The following is a 19,099-nucleotide window of genomic DNA, read 5'->3' as shown; positions in this document are numbered from 1 at the left end:
ACGTTTCGTTTAAAAATGATCGATCGATCGATCGATCGATCGATCGATCTGAAAAAAAAACGAACAAGAAAAAAAGGAGAAAAAGAAGAAGAAAAAGAAGAAGAAAGAAGAGCTCGACTCTCATAGGAAAGCAATGTTGGTTGTGGCGATGAAACAAAATGACATGGGGGTAGGGGTAAGGTGTAGAGAAAAGGCGAAAGGTAAGAAGCTTCGAAAAAGAAAAGGTGCTGAAGTTACTCGATACCCATCCTCGTAAACAGCAAAGGAACACGGCAGAGCCAACGAGGCGCTCCTTCTTTATAGACATTTTATTATAGACACCAGGCAGGACCGTTAGTCTTGCTCGTTTTGCGGTACACGACTGAAAATCGAATTACGTGTGCGAGGTGAGATAGTTGAGGACAAATAGAAAAAAAGAAAAAAAAAAAAAAAAGAAAGAAAGACAAAAATAGATAAGAGAAACTTAGCATGATAGAGTAATATTGTTCGTGGATAATTAAACGCGACGATTTTTATGAGTCAACCCAACGATTCTCTCTCTATAATTTTCAAAGAAAATCAAGAAGAAAGAAGAATAATAGTCGGTTAAACTATCTCCAAAAGGAAAAAAGTAATGATTTCAAAAGAGAGGGTGGTCCCTACCTTGGTGGAAGTTATTTCTCGGCAACAGTTGGTCAGGAGTAATGCAAACGCGATTATTGGCCGAAAATTTACGGTCGTACGCAATTATCCGATAAATTTAGGTAGCTCCTAACAAAAAGCATTTTAACAAGGGGTATATACATCGCTTGGGAACGAAAGAGAGAAAGAAGGAAAGAGAACGAGCGAGAGAGAGAGAATATGGACTCCCGGGTTTATGGCCTTACAAAACCCTCCCTCCTTCCCACCCTCTTTACGAATCCATGATCGAGATAAACATCGGTATATCATCGGATAACGTTTCACGTTTTACGCTGGTATATACGCTACCTTATTCTCCCTCGTCGATCGTTAATTACTGTTAATGATATACGTCCGAAAGTCTTTTCTATCGTCGATTTAATGACCATCGGCGACATAGAGAGAAAAAGAGAGAAGAGAAGAACGAAAAGAGAGAGAGAGAGAGAGAGAGAGAGAGAGAGAAAGAGAGGGAGGGTAAATTTTAACGACGACAAACACAGGGTGGCAGATTGGAGGCGCCTGGCAACCAGGTGACGTTTTTCAGAAGACGATCCCTGGTCCCAAGCCATCTGCTATGTCTCCTCCCCCCACCCCACGTCCCCCTACGACACGATGTTACCCATTTATTTTCCTATCCTAACGTATTTACGACTAAAATTCTCGAGAAGTACTACTTGCCGAAGGAGAACCTGTTGTCGACCTACCGAAATCGATATTTCAATCTTATCGAGATTATATCCTTAAACGGATATTAAATGTCCGATTATTATGTATATATGTATATACATATATATATATTTTTCTCTTTCTTTTTTACTGCCACTATCTATTACGGTATAAATCTATTGGATAGGTTTATTTAATCGTCAAGAATATTATTTAATAAATAGTCAATGATGTTAATAGATGTTCGATAATTAATTGTTAAGAGAAGAGAATGACTGAGTTCTTTAAAAATAAAACAAATTGAAATGGATTGAAAGGAGAAGAAAGAAAGGAGAGCGGAAGCAAGAGTAAGAGTAAGAGAGAAAGAAAGAAAGAGAGAGCGAGAGACGAAACATAAGGCTCGTTCGACGCTGATGTATGAGGCGTCAAGTTCTCAAGACGAGTCTAACAAATCGCTCACGAATGTCCAGGCAATTATTTGACCCGTAAGGAGAAAGTATAAAGTGGCAAAAGGGGAGGACAAAATCACGAAAATTGGCGGCAACGACGACGACGACGACGAGAGAAAGAGAGAAAGAGAGAGAGAGAGAGAGAAAGAGAAAGAGAGAGAGAGAGAGAGAGAGAGAGAGAGAGAGAGAGAGAGAGAAAAGACAGAAAAAGACTCCAACATGTCTTCTTTTTTCTTTCTCCTACTCCAATCCTCTGGTTCTCCACCTCCTCTGGTAAACGTTCGAAGACGAGACACTTTGAAAGGCTGCATAATCGTCGTATAGCGTGTGCCCGAGCATTAACATATAATGGTCAGCGTCATTCTTCTCACCGTCACGTAGAGGACCCCGTTTAATCATTCTTGGTCACCCCGTCACGTAAGCCCTCCCGACCGACCGACCACCTCCCCCACCTCTCTCATCTCCCACCCCCTTGTGGTACGATTGTTAAGAAAGATTACCGTGCATTAATCTGAAAAATGCATCGACTGTGAGATAGAACAGGAGGATAAGAGAAAAGATTTCATCTTTAAAAAGAGATACATACACACACATACACACATACGCACGCATATGTTTTTATGTACACACGTTTATTCCATAAACTTATTAACCAAAAACACGAAGGGTGCTCGTCATTCGACGATTATGGACTTTAACAACAAATATGTTAAGGATTAAAATACGTATATAAATATGTATATATAAATATATACAAACATATAGATATAGGTAAATCTATAGAAAAGAAGGATGGATGAAGGATCATTGAAATCGTCAAAGTCTGTCAAAGTCATTCGTATAAATCCTCAGTGAACCCTATACGTTATTAGCGAACTACCAATTCAAATTACACGCTTTCAAATAGCACTCTGAGGCTCTATCTCTATCTCTCTATTTCTCTATATCTCTATCTCTATCTCTATCTCTCTATCTCTCTCTCTCTTTCATACATATAACTACGACGAATTCGAACTTCAATTCTAAGCATAACTTTCCTCGTTCAAAGCTTTCGATAAATGGCACGTAGAACTGGAGGTATCGAACGTCAATAATTTTAGTTGGTTATGACATTATGGATTAGTTACGTAGATATAAAATTAAATGAAAAAATGAAGTATATGTATTTTAAATTAAAAAATCAAAAAAATCCATCGGATGAATCGATGGATTATCTCTTCATTAATGTGACGTTTACAAAAATCCATGACAAATAAAAAGAGTAATAGTCAAAAAAAAAAAAAAATGAATGGGAAAAAGAAAAAGAAAAAAAAAGACGCAAGAACGAAGCTTGGAAGAATGACGAATGATAAGATAATCGAGTATAGAGTAGAACAAACTTTTTTCTTTTTCTTCTTTCTTTTCTATTTTTATGTTTTTTTCTTTACACCTGTTACACCAATATAATACAATTGCATTGTCCAGGATAAATAACTTTTGTCTCGCACGATAGAAATGACGATGCACACTGAACAAACGTTGAGCTTTAACTTTGAAAAAGAACGAAACGGAGAGAGAGAGAGAGAGAGAGAGAGAGAGAGAGAGAGAGAGAGAGAGAGAGAGAGAGAGAGAGAGAGAAATAGATATAAAGAACAAGAAAGAAAGAGATCATAAGTTATCCGTACTACGATCAAACTCTCATTCTACTCTTTCTCTCTCTCTCTCTCTTTTTGCGCGAAACGCCATTAAAAAGCTTCCCCATAACAGATTAGGAGTTAAATTCAGAGTGAATGCTTTACGATGCTGGTCGAGAGACGCATCGTTTTCTCTCTCTCTATCTATCTATCTATCTCTCTCTTTATACAAGTTTACTTATACACTAATACATAAATGCGATACTTGCACGTATAAACGTAGATAGAGGTGCTTTCAAGATCCTGCGTATAAGTATTCGCGGCTTGGCATACTCGGTCGGACTATAACCGATGACAGATTGGCAACACGGTTTATACAAAGTGCAGAGGGAAATAATTCGTTCTCCGGACAACTTCATGACCCCTAAGTTACTTTCCACGACGTTATAGTACATCTATCCGGGACTTTAACGCCCCGCCGAGGAAATCCAGCGGTGCCTCACGGGACACGATCTTCCTTCCTTCTTTCTTTCTTTCTTGTTTGCTTGCTTCCTTCCTCTCTTTCTTTCTTGCTTTCATTCTCTCTTCTCATCTCTTTTTACTTTATTTTATCTCATGCAAAGAGAGAGAGAGAGAGAGAGAGAGAGAGAGGGAGAAAGAGAGAGCACAGAAAATATCCAACGTCCTCGACTTGTAGTTACTCTCTCTTTCTCTCTCTCTCTCTCTCTTGCTCTTTCTTGCTCTTTCTTCGCATAGCTTTGTTATCGGCCCGACCATATCCTTCTCTCCTTTTTCTTATCCTTCCTCTTCTTCTTATTTATCTTATTTTTCTCTTTTTCTATATGTATAGTAGGTAGGTACAACCGACGCAACCCGTATAAAACTTATTAACCCATATGACTTGGTCTCTGTATGCACTCTGTACCGAACCTTCATATCTTAATTATTCCATCTACGGTAAAAGGAGAAAAGTCGGTCTCTCTCTCTCTCTCTCTCTCTCTCTCTCTCTCTCTCTGTCTTTCTCTTCCTAGTGAACCAACGAATGGAAAAATTTCTCTCCCTCTTTTTTGCCAGCTGGGATCAAAGGACAAGGACGAAACAATCGGAAAGAGAGAAACAGAAAGAGAAAGAGAGAATTTGTGTGATGGAGAAGGAAGAAATAGGATCGGAAAGCGGAGGTGAAAGCGCTATGAAGCGTCACGAAGTCCACGTAAAGTCTCTCACAGGAGACACCTATTAGAAAGGAACGAGTTAGAGTTAGAGAGAGAGAGAGAGAGAGAGAGAGAGAGAGAGAGAGAGAGAGAGAGAAATTTCAGTTACTAATCGCTACCATGGATATTCCTATATCCAGGAATTCACGAAAATACGAAACAGGAATATTAACAATCTCCCTGACGACAAGATTTAACAGAGGATGACGTACGAAAAATTAACATAAATCTAATGTTATTTAACAAGAACTCTACCAACGATTCTTGTCTGTTGAATTATAAAATAAGAAGAAAAAAAAAAAAAAAAAAAAAGAAAAAATCTCTCTCTCTCTCTCTCTCTCTCTCTCTCCATTTTCTCTTCAAAATCCATACGCAAGAAATAACGTAAATCTTACAAAGTAAGACTCAAGAAACAAGTTCTTTTTTATTTTCTCTTTTACTTATTAATCACCAAACTCGAACTTTCCTTCTCTCTATGAAATAAAAAACGAAGAAGAAAAAAAAAAAAGAAAGAAGTAAATGAATTTAAAATAGCCACACACGATCTCATTCTCTCTCTCTCTCTCTCTCTCTCTCTCTCTCTCTCTCTCTCTCTCTCTCTCTGTCTCTCTGGTTGGTCACGCGGCAAGAAATCTACTTGTTGACACTCGGCGCGCGCGAGAAGCGACGTTAAGAAGCGAAATCACGTGGTGGATCGTGATGAGAAGGACTGTACCCCAGATAGACTATCGACAAGGTACCCTACCGCGTTGCCGACACGAGGGGGCACACACTGTAAATGGTAAAGGTGGAATCGTCTTCGTCTATGTATGTAACATATATATATATATATATATATATATATATATATATATGCATATGTGTACGTCTATAGATATACGTACACACATACACGCACATGTTTTTGTATACATGCGTAGAGAATCATCTTGTACGTGTATAAGTGTACTCACGTATACGCCGAAAGTGGTCATGGGAAAGGTATCGGTGCGTTAAGGCCAAGCAAGACTGGATTCCGCGGGGCGAGGCCGGCTCGTTGGCGGGTAGGAGTGTACAAGGTCTTCGATACCTCGTAAATTACCACTCGGCCCTCCTCCTCATCCTCCAATTCTTCACTCCTTCCCTTCCTCCCTCTCCTCCTTCCTCTCTCTTTCTCTCTCATTCTCGCACACTCACTCTCTCTCTCTCTCTTTCTCTCTCTCTTTCTCTCTATCTTTCTTTCTTTCTCTCTTTCTCTTTCTCTCTATCTTTCTCTCTCACGCACTCTCTTCTTTCGGCGTTCAACTAACGTTAAAGCTGCCTACGTTTACGTCCTGAGGAAAGAAGAGGCCTCGATATGCTTGCTGCTTCTCTCGTCCTCTTCGATCTCGACCGAAGGGCATAGTAGAAAGCAAACGAAGCTGCCCTTTCAATTCTCTTTAAAACGGAAAAGAAAAGAAAAAGAAGAGAAACGAAAAGGAAAGAAAAAGAAACAGAAGAAAAGGATAAAGAAGAGAGACAAGGACGCGCGAGGAGATGTAAACTGTGGCAAAAGTTCTTTTTGTTTTTTTTTTCTTTTCTTTTCTTTTCTTTTCTTTCTTTTTTTTATGCAAATTGATTTTCGATACTCGTTATTATATATTGTTCATTTTTCTTTCTTTCGTTCGATCAACAGGTTGACTAAAGGAGAAGAAGAAAGAAAAGAAAAGGAGACGGCGAGAGAGAGAGAGAGAGAGAGAGAGAGAGAGAGAAAATAGTTTTCTCTCTTTCTTCTTAATTAACGACGACGCGTTATTAGCGCATTTTCTCTCCCTTCTCATTCTCAGTCCCTCCCCTCCTCTAAAAAAAGAACTATACTTCCTTTTCTCCTCACCTGGAGGAGCTAATCGTGCAGTGAAGAAATGGCCAGTCGTTTCCAAGATAACATTCGACCGATATGCGTCCACCGCGAGAAGCGCGTCGCTTTTTGGAACCGGTTCTCCACGGTTCCAAGATCTTCTCACTCACTCACTCACTCATTCTCTCTGTCTTTCTTTCTTTCTCTCTTTCTCTCTCTCTCTCTCTCTCTCTCTCTCTCTCTCTCTCTCTCTCTCTCTCTCTCTCTTCGCACGTCGTATCTAACAGATTAATTTTTTCGTATAAAATTCAATTTAGCGAGGCGTCCGATCGATCCCTCAGTTTCGAAGCGTGCCGAGTCTTCCTCCGATGAAATTCACGATTTTCGAACTCGAATCAAAACCTCAATGTTGTTCGTCTGCCTCGTCCACACACAGACACACATATACATGTATGTATGCATAAACGTAGGTACATGTATATGTATGTATGTATGTATGTATGTATGTGTGTGTATATAATATATATATCTAACTTGTCCAGTTTTTGTTTCTTTTTATTTCATTGAAAGAAGAGAAGAGAAGATCTTCCACGATCGAGGAGGCGTTGAGGTGTCCATGCGAGCTCAACTTTACGACAATATAATTTTAGGTAACAAACACAACAGGACCGATCGAATGGAATGCGACGATTCGGAGTCAACGAACGTTTATAGAAGAAGAAGAAGAACAAGAAGAAAAGGGATAAGAAGAAAAAGAAAATGTAGAATAAAAAAAAGAAGAAGAAGAAGAAGAAGAAAAGGGATAAGAAGAAAAAGAAAATGTAGAATAAAAAAAAAGAAGAAGAAGAAGAAGAAGAGAAGGGTAGGAGGAGAGGGTTACTTCTTTCGATAGCTCGTAAATGGCTCCGTGGTCGGTCCTGTCGGCCGTCGTACAACACTCGTGTACCATGTTTACGCATACGGATGTTCCAATGGATACACAAAATCTGAAGAAAAGAAAGCGAGAAAAGAGAAAAGAAGAGAAGAGAAGAGAAGAGAAGAGAAGAGAAGAGAAGAGAAGAGTAGAGAAAAAGAGTGGAATGGAAGTGGAGTGAAGTGAAGTAAAGAGGAGAGAGAGAGAGAGAGAGAGAGAGAGAGAGAGAGAGGTAGACTGGAGAGAGAAAAAGAGAGAAAGAAAGAGAGAGAAAAATATCGATGGGTCGTGTCTACGTTCTGTCAATGAAATACCGTCGAGGAATTTCGAAGAGTCCTTCGAGAATACCGTCCGAGAGTCGATCGGTAATCTCTCGATAATTTGTTGAAGAAAGAAAGAAACGAAGGTGGAGGAAGAACGAAGAGAAAGAAGAAGAACCGATGGATACTACCAAGAGAAGCTGGGATATGTTTACACCTCTCTCTCTCTCTCTCTCTCTCTCTCTCTCTCTCTCTTTCTCTCTCTGTTTGTCCGTCTGTCTGTCTGTCTTTCTCTTTCTCTCTGAAATACGTCCGTAAACTTCGTTAACGACTATACCCCTACCGCGAAACTGGATTCTGTACTCCAATTACGTACGACGAAAGTAAAAGGCAAAGGAGGAGTCTCCGACGTATCGACTGCAACGTCCGATAAGCAGTCGAGCGTCGTTACGATGGGGGCAAAGAGGAAGAAAGGAGAAGAGAAAGAGAGAGAGAGAGAGAGAGAGAGAGAGAGAGAGAGAGAGAGAGAGATAGAAGGGACAAAAGAGAAAAAAGGAGTCCGAGAGAGAAAGAGAGAGAATACATTGCTTCTGCTTTAACTACGTACGAATTTTTTCGGCGTGATCCAAAAAGATCGAGCACGCGACGGGTCAACTTCGTTCGAGGGATCGAGGAAGGATGGAATCGATGGTCCGTAAAGCGCATCCATCGACGATTATATATATAAGGGAAGAATCCATCGATGGACCAAGAAGAAGAAGAAGAGGAAGATGAAAAAAAAAGAAAAAGTTTTAGTTAGAAAAGGCCAAGTTTCTTTCCTTTTTTCTTTCTATCTATCTTTCTTTCTTTCTTTCTTTCTTTCTTTCTTCTCCTTCTTCGTCCTAAAGGAGAAACCATTGTCGTGCTTAATTTACCGTTAAATTGTTTACATCTCATTAATCGCGATAGAAAAATAGAATGAGAGAGATAGAAGAAGCATACGCGACGACGACGATGATGATGATGATGATGATGATGATGATGACGACGGCGATAAGACAATCAGGATCATCGATGCACGTCACTCAGTCATGGACCCATAACTATCGCTTTAATTTCGATCTGACTTCGCTTCCCCATATTATATGTCTTATTTCTTTTTTATGTCTTTTAGTTTCTTTTTTTTTTTTTTCTTTTTCTTTTTTTTTATAAAGAACGAGACCGCGTGCGTCTCTTGTTTCAGCTGTGGTAGCCGAATAATATGCTCCGAAGATTCAAGAGAACACTTGAGATGCATTCGACCGTGTCCTTCTCCTCCAAAGTAAGAGAGAGAGAGAGAGAAGGACAAAAATAGAAGAGAATAGTCTCCCATCTCGATAGAAAGTTCAACTCGTCGCCATTGTTCGAATAATTTCGAGATTAAATTCACGTTTAAATTCATCATCTTTATCTTCTCGGTTTCTCTATCTCGTTTGATACATATATATCTATGCATCTATCTATCTATCTATCTATCTATCTATCTACTTCTCCGATGATTAGAACAACGCTTCTTCTTAATCATCATCTATTTAATAAATTTAATATACGATATACAGTTATAAAGAAAGATCGAATCTCGCATGACCGATTCGAGGGAGCGTTGGTGGAATTTGTCGAAAGTACTTCTTAGCTGCGGCGGCATGCTTTTTGTGGCAACATTGGTAAAAGCCAATCAGCGTTAAGAAGTACAAAATCGCGGTACGGTATTCTTATAATGAGAGAGAAAGAAAGAAAGAAAGAGAGAGAAAGAGAGAGAGAGAGAAGTAAGTGTACTCGATCGGTGGTAGGATAGGCCGACTATCTACACGGGATCTCATGCTATCGGCTTTCAATAAGCTTGATAAAGTCAACGAGCTACGAAGGCGAAGGGAAAGAAAGTATCGGATACCTCTAAAGGGGATGCAACCCGCGAATAATTCACGCATTATCTACACCATCTCTCCTTCGTGGTTCACCGGCTTCTCGAGACTACCGATAGGAGGGTACGTACACTTGCCCGACGATCCTGCGTGCATCTTTTACAGCGTACACGAATCTTCCGCCAACACTGCATATACACCAATCTCGATACGCGGAATCGCCGTTCTCGATTAACTTCTAATAGACGTCGTTAACCATGCTATATGGATAATTAACTGTCGATTCTTTTCAGGGCACGAGGCAAAAGGGGGAGAGAGAAAAAAAAATAAAAAAGGAAAAGAAATAATGAATCTTCCTTTCGGAGAAAGATCAAAAGAGAAAAGATCTCGTCTTCGTCCTCGTCCTCCCCTCCCCCCCTTTTCTCTCTTCCATCGACAACATTTTTCGAACGTATAATATTAATATGAATTATTGAATGCATCGACTCACCGGTCAGATGACTTCCAGTGAACTCGAAATCGTCGTCCTGGTCCCAATGTTTCAAGCTCAAATTCGACAGGGACGTTGCATTCGCGAATTCCAAGTTTGCGAAGTGCCAATCCAAGATTTGACGATCCTTCGACGACAAGTACACGTCGCTGTAATCGGTTATGTATGTATATAAATAAATTTGTCAAGTACGTAGACGATGAGATTTATCGTTATTCGTCTTTGTTAGATACGTTACGTACCTCGGCGGAGATGCTTCTAACTCTTGTAATTTCGCTTCGATCTCTTTTTGTTGTTCCGCTAATTGATCCCATTCCTATTAGAGAAGGTTAAACGATAAATGTATACTGTTGTATTTCGTTTTATCGTTATATATCATTGTATTAAAAATGTAAGATATTTTATAAAATACCTACTTTGCATGCATTGTGAAGATCGCGTAATTTCGAACGCCAAACGAATTCTTGCGTGATGTCTCTTGTTTGTACTTTACTCTCAGACATTTCTTTGTATTGCTTATTTAATTCTGTTAAACGACCCATAATCTGTATCATCTGAAACAAAAGTTACATTATTCAGATATGTCTTGGTACTATATCACAAAGATGAAATATATTTGATGCAATGCTCACCCTATGCTGATTGGTAATTAATCTTCCTTGTAAAGAAAGAACCGAACGTAAATGCGCAACTTGTCTTTGTTTAACGCCTTGTTCCTGCAAACGTATCACCCATTCTAATGCTTGACCTAATGATACCGGCCGTGTATTGGCACCTTGCCCTCCTGATCCAGCGTTGCCTACGTAATTAAAATCTAATTGATGCGACAAATAAGACGTAGCTTCTAATAATCTATTAAACTCTCGTTCAACCATCTCATCTTTGTCTTTTGGAACCTGTTTGAAACAAATATACATTGATGAATTGATAGAAATATAATTGCGTATTATTCAGAATGCGTACCGTTTGACCGTCACTTTCGTACAAAGGACACTTTTGTCGTATTTTATGAAGCTCCATATTGATTTGTTTGCTAAGAGTCGTTACTGGATTACCTCCTAAACCTGTAACTACCATAGCTCCCAAATCAGCGATATAAGACGATTTACGAAACGTTGCGATTCTTCCACCTACGCGATCCTAAAATAAAGAATATAAAGGACCTTTTTACTTTCAATGATTTTCGCACATATTTGTATATATCGAGAAAAGAAATTAGAACATACTCTTGCTTCTAATACGATTACTTCTAAGCCAAATTGTTGCATTTGTTGAGCTGCAGCTAGACCTGCTATTCCTGCACCTATCACTATAACTTTACCTAGTTTCTTAGTAGGTAATGGCTGCAACATAAAAAAAAAAATGTATGCTGAATAATAATGTGCTTTTAGAATATATATTTTTCTCTTCCACAACATACCTTTAAACGTTTAAAAACACCAAAATTAATAAAACCGTAACGTTCTAAAAAGGAATGAATTCGACGAGCGAGTAAAGTATCACTGTTATAAGGCGGTTCTATGGCCGGTAAGGCATTTTCAACTATTAATTGTTGCTTTGGATTTTCAAGCCATAATTGCAACTGAAAAATGATGATCGAGTTATTGCAATAAATTAATAAGTAAATAACAAACAATGTCGAATTATTGATATCTTTATAAGCAGAACTTACAAGCCTGTTTCTAATATGTAGAAATACTTTTTGCGTTTGAGGTGGTCCTCCAGATACATCAGGGAAACATGCTGCTTCGGTAGACGTTAATTTATCAAATGGAAGACGGCTCTGGAAAGCTGCGCCTTCCAAGCCATTCAATAATTCTTTTACTGAAATAATTAAAGAAATAATGAGAGGCTTTCATTAAAAAAGATTACTTTTTAAAAATGTTTGTATCTACCATGCGGATCTTCGTGATCGCTATCCTGATCCTCTTCTTCTTTTACTTCGACTTTTGGTGCAGACGATGCTGGCACGGATAACACTGGATCGGATTCTTTTTTTATATCACTGATGATCTTCTTCTCTGGCGTAACAAGACCAGTTTTGGATTTTTCTGAAGTATCCGAAGCATTTTCATCTTCTAATTGATTATATTTTTCTTCCATCTCTCTATACTCTACCTATAGTATATACACACGTATATATTCAACTGTTATTACAAAATTCTATGATATTTCTACGATTTAAACAAATAGAAATAAATGTTTATAGGTATAATTATAAGTCTTACACTATAAGTCAAATAACAGAAGAATACTATGAATGATAACATTGTTAAATGACTTTAATCGGCTCAAGTATATAGAAATAATGACAATTCATCGAGAAAAAAGGATGTAATTATATAAAATAAGATGCCACAAATATTTCAACAGCATCTGTAATCAAAACATAACCTCACTTAATTATTCAAAGTGTTAAGCGAACAAAATGCTTCTGTACTGCACAAATTCTATGTGTAATAATAAAATGAGATTATTCGAATTAATCTTATGACAAAAAAAATGATAGGATAAATAAAATCTTTAACTTTTTGAAGAGTTTTAAGTATGATTCCATTAAAGTAAAGTAGTTATAACATAAACTACTGGAATAACGATAAAGGGATGAAATTTAATTAATTAAAAACATACCTTAGCTCTTTTCCTTCGACTCATCTCGAACGGATAGTAAAACTGCTACGTAAAATAAAAATACTGTTGCGAATAGTCACACGGGTTTGTTTTGACTCTTTGAACCGGCGGCATTAGGAAATGAACACACACAGACGTGGAAAAAGCAAATAGATTAGAAATCAACTTGGTGGCGCTAACAACGATCGACGACAGTGCCATCAAGCGCGCAATTATTGAACTTCTCGCTCAAAGCTAAATGTCAATTTATTTTCTAACGTATCTCTGCATTTTTTCTCCTAAAATGTAATATTTCAATGATTAGTAAGATTCGCTCTTTAAACGATTCATTAATTTAAATTAACATTGAATATCTAAAACAAACAAAAAATAATTAAATTTTCTAATTTCATGTATGGCGGCAATTTCAAAATGTCGAATTCGTCATGGAACTCTTCCCGCTTTTCATATTGAAAATTATCAAACATTGTTTTTTTAAAAAACGTTGTGTAATATGTAAATATACATAGACATATCAGATCTACTAAGGCTTGAAAAGTTAAACCATGTGATAATACAGTGAATATTAGATAAATGGAAACGTAATTACGAGATCTCGTTAAGTATGAATTCGTTACATCTAAGTAACGATAACGAGTAGTAATAATTGCATTTCTTATGACGACTGAATTAATATTTTAAAAATGATCTTCGTAATAATTAACGATAATTCATTTTCAATACTCTTTCCAACACCTTAGTTGTAGATTCAGTCTGCAATGATATTCGAGTTTAAATAAGTTTACTGAATCAAGTAAAACGTAAGCGTTTAAGTTGTGTAAAAATTTAATCGGAAATAATAAATAACTTTTAATTACTTTTAATTAATAAATTTCGTATAAAGTGAGAAGGAAAAAGATACAAAAATATAATAACAAGCTCGAAATGAATTTTTTAGCCGATCACGATAATATAATTAAATTTTTACAGTGGTTAAACGTAACCACCGCGACGTGGCCATTGGAATCTGACGCTAATATTTTAAAAAAAATTTTCTACGGTATTTTATGGTGCAGTTATGCTCTTAATGGTATAACATCGATATTAGCGTTATTGACGGGTATTTATCATTATCGTCAAGATATCGTAAATACGATGAAATCAATAGTAGAATTCGTATATATATGTGAATCATTTTTCAATTTATGTTACTGCACATTGCAAAAGTCAAATTTCAAGGTTGCGAATTTTTACAATAACTTCTAGAATATTCAAATATATCGTTATAAAACACAAATATAATGAAATTTCTTATAGATACTTATAGATGATATGAAGCAATTTTCGTTCAAAGCAACCTCTCAAGAATTGACTCTAAGAAGAAATAATCTAAAAAATACAAGCGTTTTCTTAGTATTTATGTTCACTGTCTTTGTTAGTGGTGGTTCAATTTTTGTCTTTGCTCCATCAGTATTACACAACAGAGATATACCACTTAATACAATATATCCATTTCTAATGGAAAAGAGTTGGGCAATATATGTTATATATGTATTAAATACTTATACTGTTATGCAGGCATTTTGTGCTATTAGTGTTGACATAATGGTAATTGCAATGTTAAGCTATGCCTCTTTTAAATTTATTATACTTGGGATAAAATTGCAAAATATTACTAGCAATGATGAACTTAAAAATTTTGTGATGGAACATCAAGATACCATCAGGTATTAATTAGAATAATAAATAGTAATTTTTTAATTGTTGTGAATTGAAATTATTAAAGTTAATATATTATGTATTTCTGTTAATAGATATGTCACGATAATAGAGCATACTGTTACACCCATTGTTGTTAAATCCATTATTGCAGCTTGCATATATTTGATTACATGTAGTTTACTGTTGTTAAATGTGAGTATTTCATAGAAATTTTTTTCGTAATATTTCATATAATTATCTTTCTTTTAGAATATACCCTTCCTAAATATAACACAGTTTGCTGCAGTAACAATATTATCTTTTACCCGACTTCTTGTATGTAGTTGTGTGGCTCAAGCAGTAACTGATATTGTAAAGTATATTTTAAACAAGATGTATTATATTAGCCTGTTAAATACTGATGATCATTCTTTCAGGCTTCTAATTTAACTTCATTAATTACCGTATCCTCGTGGCTAGAATCTTCGACAATGCGCAAAAATATACTTTTTATCATACAAAGATGTCAAAAACCTATCACAATCTCAATAAGCGGTATTGTACCTGCCTTGTCTCTCAAATTTTGTGGATTGGTAAATACATTTAACTTATCTTTTTTATAAAATTTTATGTTATATTATTGATTCATTCTTGCTTATTATATGGTATAGGTAATATATAAAACATTTTCTTATATTATGACATTAAGAGCAATATTAAAAGTATGAAATATAATAAAATATACCTTAGAAGCTTTGAAAAAAATTATTCCGCCGTCAAAATAGTTAACATTATAAATATGATATGACTATCATATTACTAACACGTAAATAAATATTGTTTAATAAACATAAATAAAAATTTTATTCAAAAATATACTTGCCTTTTTAATGTTTCAATATTTACATTGTTTCGTATTTCATTTACATATAAACGTATTAAATCATATATATAAACGTATTAAATCGTTTTCATTTGCTGGATAATTTGTTACTGGACAACGTTTCTTATTCCGCACTTCGGACAAAATACATTGATAACAAAATATATACCTACAAATAATAATAATTGCAATGCGATACAAAAGATGTAATGATGTTTAAATATACATACCCTGATACCATAAGTACTGTACGTATATGTGGCACTTTCATACAAAGTGGACATAGTCCTTTATATTTTACCGCTGAATGTCTAACCTTATAATAAAAATTAAATCATTAAGCTTCTTATGAAATACACACTAAATCCTCTAAGGATATTTTATTAATTTTATATTTCTTACCTTTGGAGCTGATGGAGCTGGAAGTGCCATTATATCGGTAAAATAATTCTCTTGGGTCCACCAAGATAAGAACTGTAGAAAGAATGCTCCAATTTCGAAAGATCTAGCAACTGTCGTTTGAATTATATCTAAACCATCGCTAAGAGTGAAAGAACTGCTTCTAACTTTGTGCAACAATTCGGTAATAGGAACAATATTCCTTGTTTCTGAATAAGTAAGTACAATACCAAGAAACCTTAATAACGGCGTCGCATACATTGATCTCCCAGATACGTAAAGTATATAATTACATAATGTTATAGACTCATATAACGTGAAGTAAATATTATGACCTTTAATAACACATTTTTTGAAAAATCTCTCCCACTTCTATAACAATGATACAATTTTATAATTCATATTATATTATTGATTAATTGTAATAATATTTTTACTTACTGATTTAGGTATATAATTGTCAGCTTCTTGAAGTTTATATCGATAACTAAGTTTAGACAATTTTTCTTTAAAATATGGTAATAAAACAAGAAACATCAAAGAAAGATATTTCTGTTTTGTTGATAATTGATCATGAAACTTTTTATCTATTAGTGAAATACGTTTTAACCCATAAAATGTTTCAGAAAATGATGCGGCTAAAATATAAATACAGTTAATATAAAAAAATAAAGAATGATTTCATAAGATATTTGTTCTAAACAAAATAAATATGTAAATATATTTACAATATTTGCTGAAATAATATCGTTGAAGGAATGTATTAAAAATCAAATATCCCTCGTCAGACCATTCAAGTAAATGCCCATATCTTTCAGGATTAAAGGATATAACAAACTAAAACATTTTCATTTTTAATATTAAACTATAGCAATAATAAAATATAAAATCATATAGAAAATTATTAATTAACCTGATATACATACTGATAAAATCTTTTTAAAAGCAGGTTCAAGTGTATATGCAAGAGATTCTTGTGCAATAATTTCGAAGATGGAAGGTTTTGTACACGTTGTTCCAGTTAAATGTGCACCTTTTTCTGCCATTATTTTATTAATATTATATGTGCCAATTATATAAATTATAACAATTATTACTATCTGCTGTCAATCACATATTGCGAACGTAAATAAAATTCTTCCTTTTATTATTAATTGAAATAATATATCACATATTAAATCTGTCTTTATTACGTTATAAACATAATTATTAAAAACAAGATAAAATTAACGAATGATCTATGTCTATTAACATTTCATTAAAAGAAATCAAACATGGCGACGTATGCGGCGCCCATATGAAATATATTTTTAAATTGTTCATTAACCTTGCTTTTATAACGATATATATCAACAATAAATACAGACGTCATTTTCGATCGATTTTGATAAACAAGATCTCATTTTAAAGATGAAGATTTAAGGGAATATATCGTCTTCTCGAATTTTTCAAAAAGCTTTATATTCTTTGAAAACAATCGTGTTAAATAATTATCTTTCTTTGACAATGGTTTATGTTTAAAAATAAAGCTTTTTAAAAAATTCGAAAAAGCCATGTCCTCGCTTAAACTTTCATTTTTATAATGATATCTTTTTCATTACAATCCTTCACGAATTATATTTAAACTCGCTGTTGTAAATATTTGTTTCCACACTTTTCGTGAAAAACAAATTATTCTACAGTGGCGCCCCTCGCACTTTGTGGCTAGAAAGAAGAAGCTTCAATACTGATTTTAAATTGTAAATAGAATTAAATTAATATTTCAATAGAGTTAAAATTTAAACCCACGGTCGTAAATCTGTTTACGTTAACAAACATAAACTTTTCCTTGACTTTGACTGTTATCGAACAGTTTTCTCTCACACTCCGTCGAGTAAACATCGAAGCAGCTATCTTTCCTAATAATGGGTAAGCTTAAATAATTTCGATTATTTTTAAATTGTTTATACAATTTGAAACGTGCGTAGAATATAATCAACTAATATTTAAACAATAATACATTTATTTAAACCTCCCATAGCTCGAACTTATATAGTATATATTATTTATATATTATTTTTATAAAAATTAAAACGTTAATTCGTTTCTACTCTATAAAATAAAACTCCCAACAGTATTTCTTTTTCTACGATTTTTCCTGTAGGAAAAATTCGAAAATGCCACCTTCTAGTTTAAAGCTTTATCTTCAAAATTAGACCTTGTTTGGCAAAATTGATTAAGAATTACATTTAGATTCATTGTTGATGTAAATCCAGATATATGTAATTATATACCAGGTATGATGAACAGTCTTAAATCTCATTTCTTTGAATTTTTTATATTCGATTTATTCGTGTGTTACTAATAAATAAATAGTAATAAAATCATAATTTTATTGATAAATATTTCATTTCAATTCGATCTTAGCATTTGGTAAAGACTCCATTAATTGTTTCCTGACATCATCCGGATTTTTTAAATATGGCATTCCTTCAAGTTTCAATATTTTCAATTTTCTACAAGTATGAAGTAAGAAACAAATTTAGCATAACTAACCATAAGGTATTAAATTTTTCTTAAGTTTCAAACATTTATACGTACTGAAGTTTTTTCAACTTATACAATCCTTCATCAGTTACGCTTGCACATTCTATAACTTCTAGATGCGTTAGAGATTCCTTTAAATACGATAAGGAAGACATTGCTCTATTGCAAATGTATGGACAACGAATAAGTTTAACCTCCTCTATATATTTACAACCATCTAAATACATATTTTTCAATTAAGTTAGACGAACGATTTATTTCTCTTTTTTTCTAGACAAATGTTAACTAGTCGTACTAACCAAAATATGGAAATCCTACATACGTTATGCCTGCATTTTCAGCTTCAATGCTTTGTATATAATTTGTTCCTGTTTGTTTGATCAAAATATTATAATCTTTCAAATACTCTGAAGAATTTTTCCATTTTACATAAGCTCCATTTCTTAAGAGCCATTCAGCACAAGCTTGATCAGGACCAACCTCTTCGATTCTTTTTTTATCGACACTTGAAGTACAAAATTCAGTTTGTAGGATACGAATAACAAGATAAGTAAATAATTCAACTATTATAAATAACTGAAAATAATTTAATTATTGATATGAAAGTCAATATTTTCAAAAAATAGGAACAAGTTACAAGTTAAAGATACATTAATTGTTATAAGCATGAATTAAAAAAATGATTTATATATTAAGATACCTATTAAAAATTATGGTCAGCCAATAAAATAAAGATCTTTTTAATAATCCGTTTTCTTGTCTTATAAAAGAAATAAATTTTCCATTTAGAATCTGTAACAAAAATATTTATAGAAAAAATTTTTTATACAAGGTAAGAATCAATGATTAAAACCTGATTAATCATAGCGAATATTCCGATAAATTTATTCTTCTTTTATTTAGTTATTTACGTAAATATCCGTTATTGTAACATAACAGAATTACAGCAATAACAGAACGCAATAATTCCTTTCTCTTTCACTCATGTTATTGGTAAAATAATTACGTTGTTACGAAGAGCC

The 19,099-nt window shown here is 34.4% G+C and overlaps 4 protein-coding genes across 6 annotated transcripts in view; 1 reads left to right on the top strand and 3 right to left on the bottom strand.

Annotated features, from left to right (window-relative positions):
- Window positions 1–12,845, bottom strand: part of LOC122638115 (lysine-specific histone demethylase 1A) — a 125,525-nt gene extending 112,680 nt beyond the window's left edge. Inside the window, exons 1-10 of the mRNA XM_043830811.1 lie at window positions 12,590–12,845; window positions 11,854–12,076; window positions 11,631–11,782; window positions 11,379–11,540; window positions 11,185–11,301; window positions 10,922–11,098; window positions 10,591–10,854; window positions 10,375–10,512; window positions 10,201–10,274; window positions 9,959–10,107 (exon numbers count right to left, since the gene is read on the bottom strand). Of these exons, the coding sequence (XP_043686746.1) occupies window positions 9,959–10,107; window positions 10,201–10,274; window positions 10,375–10,512; window positions 10,591–10,854; window positions 10,922–11,098; window positions 11,185–11,301; window positions 11,379–11,540; window positions 11,631–11,782; window positions 11,854–12,076; window positions 12,590–12,613 (1,480 nt within the window). The 5' untranslated portion in view covers window positions 12,614–12,845. The remainder of the gene's footprint in view (window positions 1–9,958; window positions 10,108–10,200; window positions 10,275–10,374; window positions 10,513–10,590; window positions 10,855–10,921; window positions 11,099–11,184; window positions 11,302–11,378; window positions 11,541–11,630; window positions 11,783–11,853; window positions 12,077–12,589) is intronic.
- A 264-nt stretch (window positions 12,846–13,109) lies between these two features.
- LOC122638117 lies at window positions 13,110–15,016 on the top strand. 3 transcript variants are annotated; one of them, XM_043830814.1, is made up of 6 exons: window positions 13,110–13,389; window positions 13,559–13,807; window positions 13,886–14,295; window positions 14,383–14,482; window positions 14,540–14,641; window positions 14,707–15,016. In XM_043830814.1, exons 2-6 carry the CDS (start codon window positions 13,724–13,726, stop codon window positions 14,890–14,892), a joined length of 882 nt encoding a protein of 293 aa, XP_043686749.1. In that variant the 5' UTR covers window positions 13,110–13,389; window positions 13,559–13,723; the 3' UTR covers window positions 14,893–15,016. The 3 variants fall into 3 exon arrangements, with proteins under 3 accessions (XP_043686749.1, XP_043686750.1, XP_043686748.1); XM_043830815.1 differs by lacking the exon at window positions 13,110–13,389 and having other exon boundaries at window positions 13,471–13,688; XM_043830813.1 differs by lacking the exon at window positions 13,110–13,389 and having other exon boundaries at window positions 13,471–13,807.
- A 111-nt stretch (window positions 15,017–15,127) lies between these two features.
- Window positions 15,128–16,823, bottom strand: LOC122638119 (peroxisome assembly protein 12). The gene is made up of 6 exons (XM_043830816.1): window positions 16,478–16,823; window positions 16,280–16,388; window positions 15,993–16,189; window positions 15,555–15,923; window positions 15,383–15,468; window positions 15,128–15,321 (listed from the first exon to the last, which is right to left on the bottom strand). The coding sequence occupies exons 1-6, from the start codon at window positions 16,595–16,597 to the stop codon at window positions 15,213–15,215; spliced, it is 990 nt and encodes a 329-aa protein (XP_043686751.1). The 5' UTR covers window positions 16,598–16,823; the 3' UTR covers window positions 15,128–15,212.
- Window positions 16,824–17,899: 1,076 nt separating this feature from the next.
- Window positions 17,900–19,064, bottom strand: LOC122638122 (ATP synthase subunit s, mitochondrial). The gene is made up of 5 exons (XM_043830820.1): window positions 18,931–19,064; window positions 18,778–18,869; window positions 18,377–18,582; window positions 18,132–18,294; window positions 17,900–18,046 (listed from the first exon to the last, which is right to left on the bottom strand). The coding sequence occupies exons 1-5, from the start codon at window positions 18,940–18,942 to the stop codon at window positions 17,938–17,940; spliced, it is 582 nt and encodes a 193-aa protein (XP_043686755.1). The 5' UTR covers window positions 18,943–19,064; the 3' UTR covers window positions 17,900–17,937.
- Between the last annotated feature and the right edge of the window lie 35 nt (window positions 19,065–19,099).

Source organism: Vespula pensylvanica, chromosome 2, assembly GCF_014466175.1.
Source record: "Vespula pensylvanica isolate Volc-1 chromosome 2, ASM1446617v1, whole genome shotgun sequence".
NCBI lineage: Eukaryota > Metazoa > Arthropoda > Insecta > Hymenoptera > Vespidae > Vespula > Vespula pensylvanica.
This window is presented reverse-complemented; position numbering and strand designations above follow the sequence as displayed.

Bases quoted from the DNA above. Each gene is read 5' to 3' on its own strand.
- LOC122638117 (XM_043830813.1), top strand. From the start codon at position 13,514: ATGAATTTTTTAGCCGATCACGATAATATAATTAAATTTTTACAGTGG. The intron at 14,296-14,382 runs GTATTAATTAGA...TTCTGTTAATAG, and splicing joins GAACATCAAGATACCATCAG to ATATGTCACGATAATAGAGC. The intron at 14,642-14,706 runs GTAAAGTATATT...TCATTCTTTCAG, and splicing joins CTCAAGCAGTAACTGATATT to GCTTCTAATTTAACTTCATT.
- LOC122638119 (XM_043830816.1), bottom strand. From the start codon at position 16,597: ATGGCAGAAAAAGGTGCACATTTAACTGGAACAACGTGTACAAAACCT. The intron at 16,190-16,279 runs GTAAATATATTT...TTTATATTTTAG, and splicing joins ATATTATTTCAGCAAATATT to CCGCATCATTTTCTGAAACA. The intron at 15,924-15,992 runs GTAAGTAAAAAT...TCATTGTTATAG, and splicing joins ACAATTATATACCTAAATCA to AAGTGGGAGAGATTTTTCAA.
- LOC122638122 (XM_043830820.1), bottom strand. The intron at 18,295-18,376 runs GTTAGTACGACT...ATATGTATTTAG, and splicing joins TGTAGGATTTCCATATTTTG to ATGGTTGTAAATATATAGAG. The intron at 18,047-18,131 runs GTACGTATAAAT...TCATACTTGTAG, and splicing joins TATAAGTTGAAAAAACTTCA to AAAATTGAAAATATTGAAAC.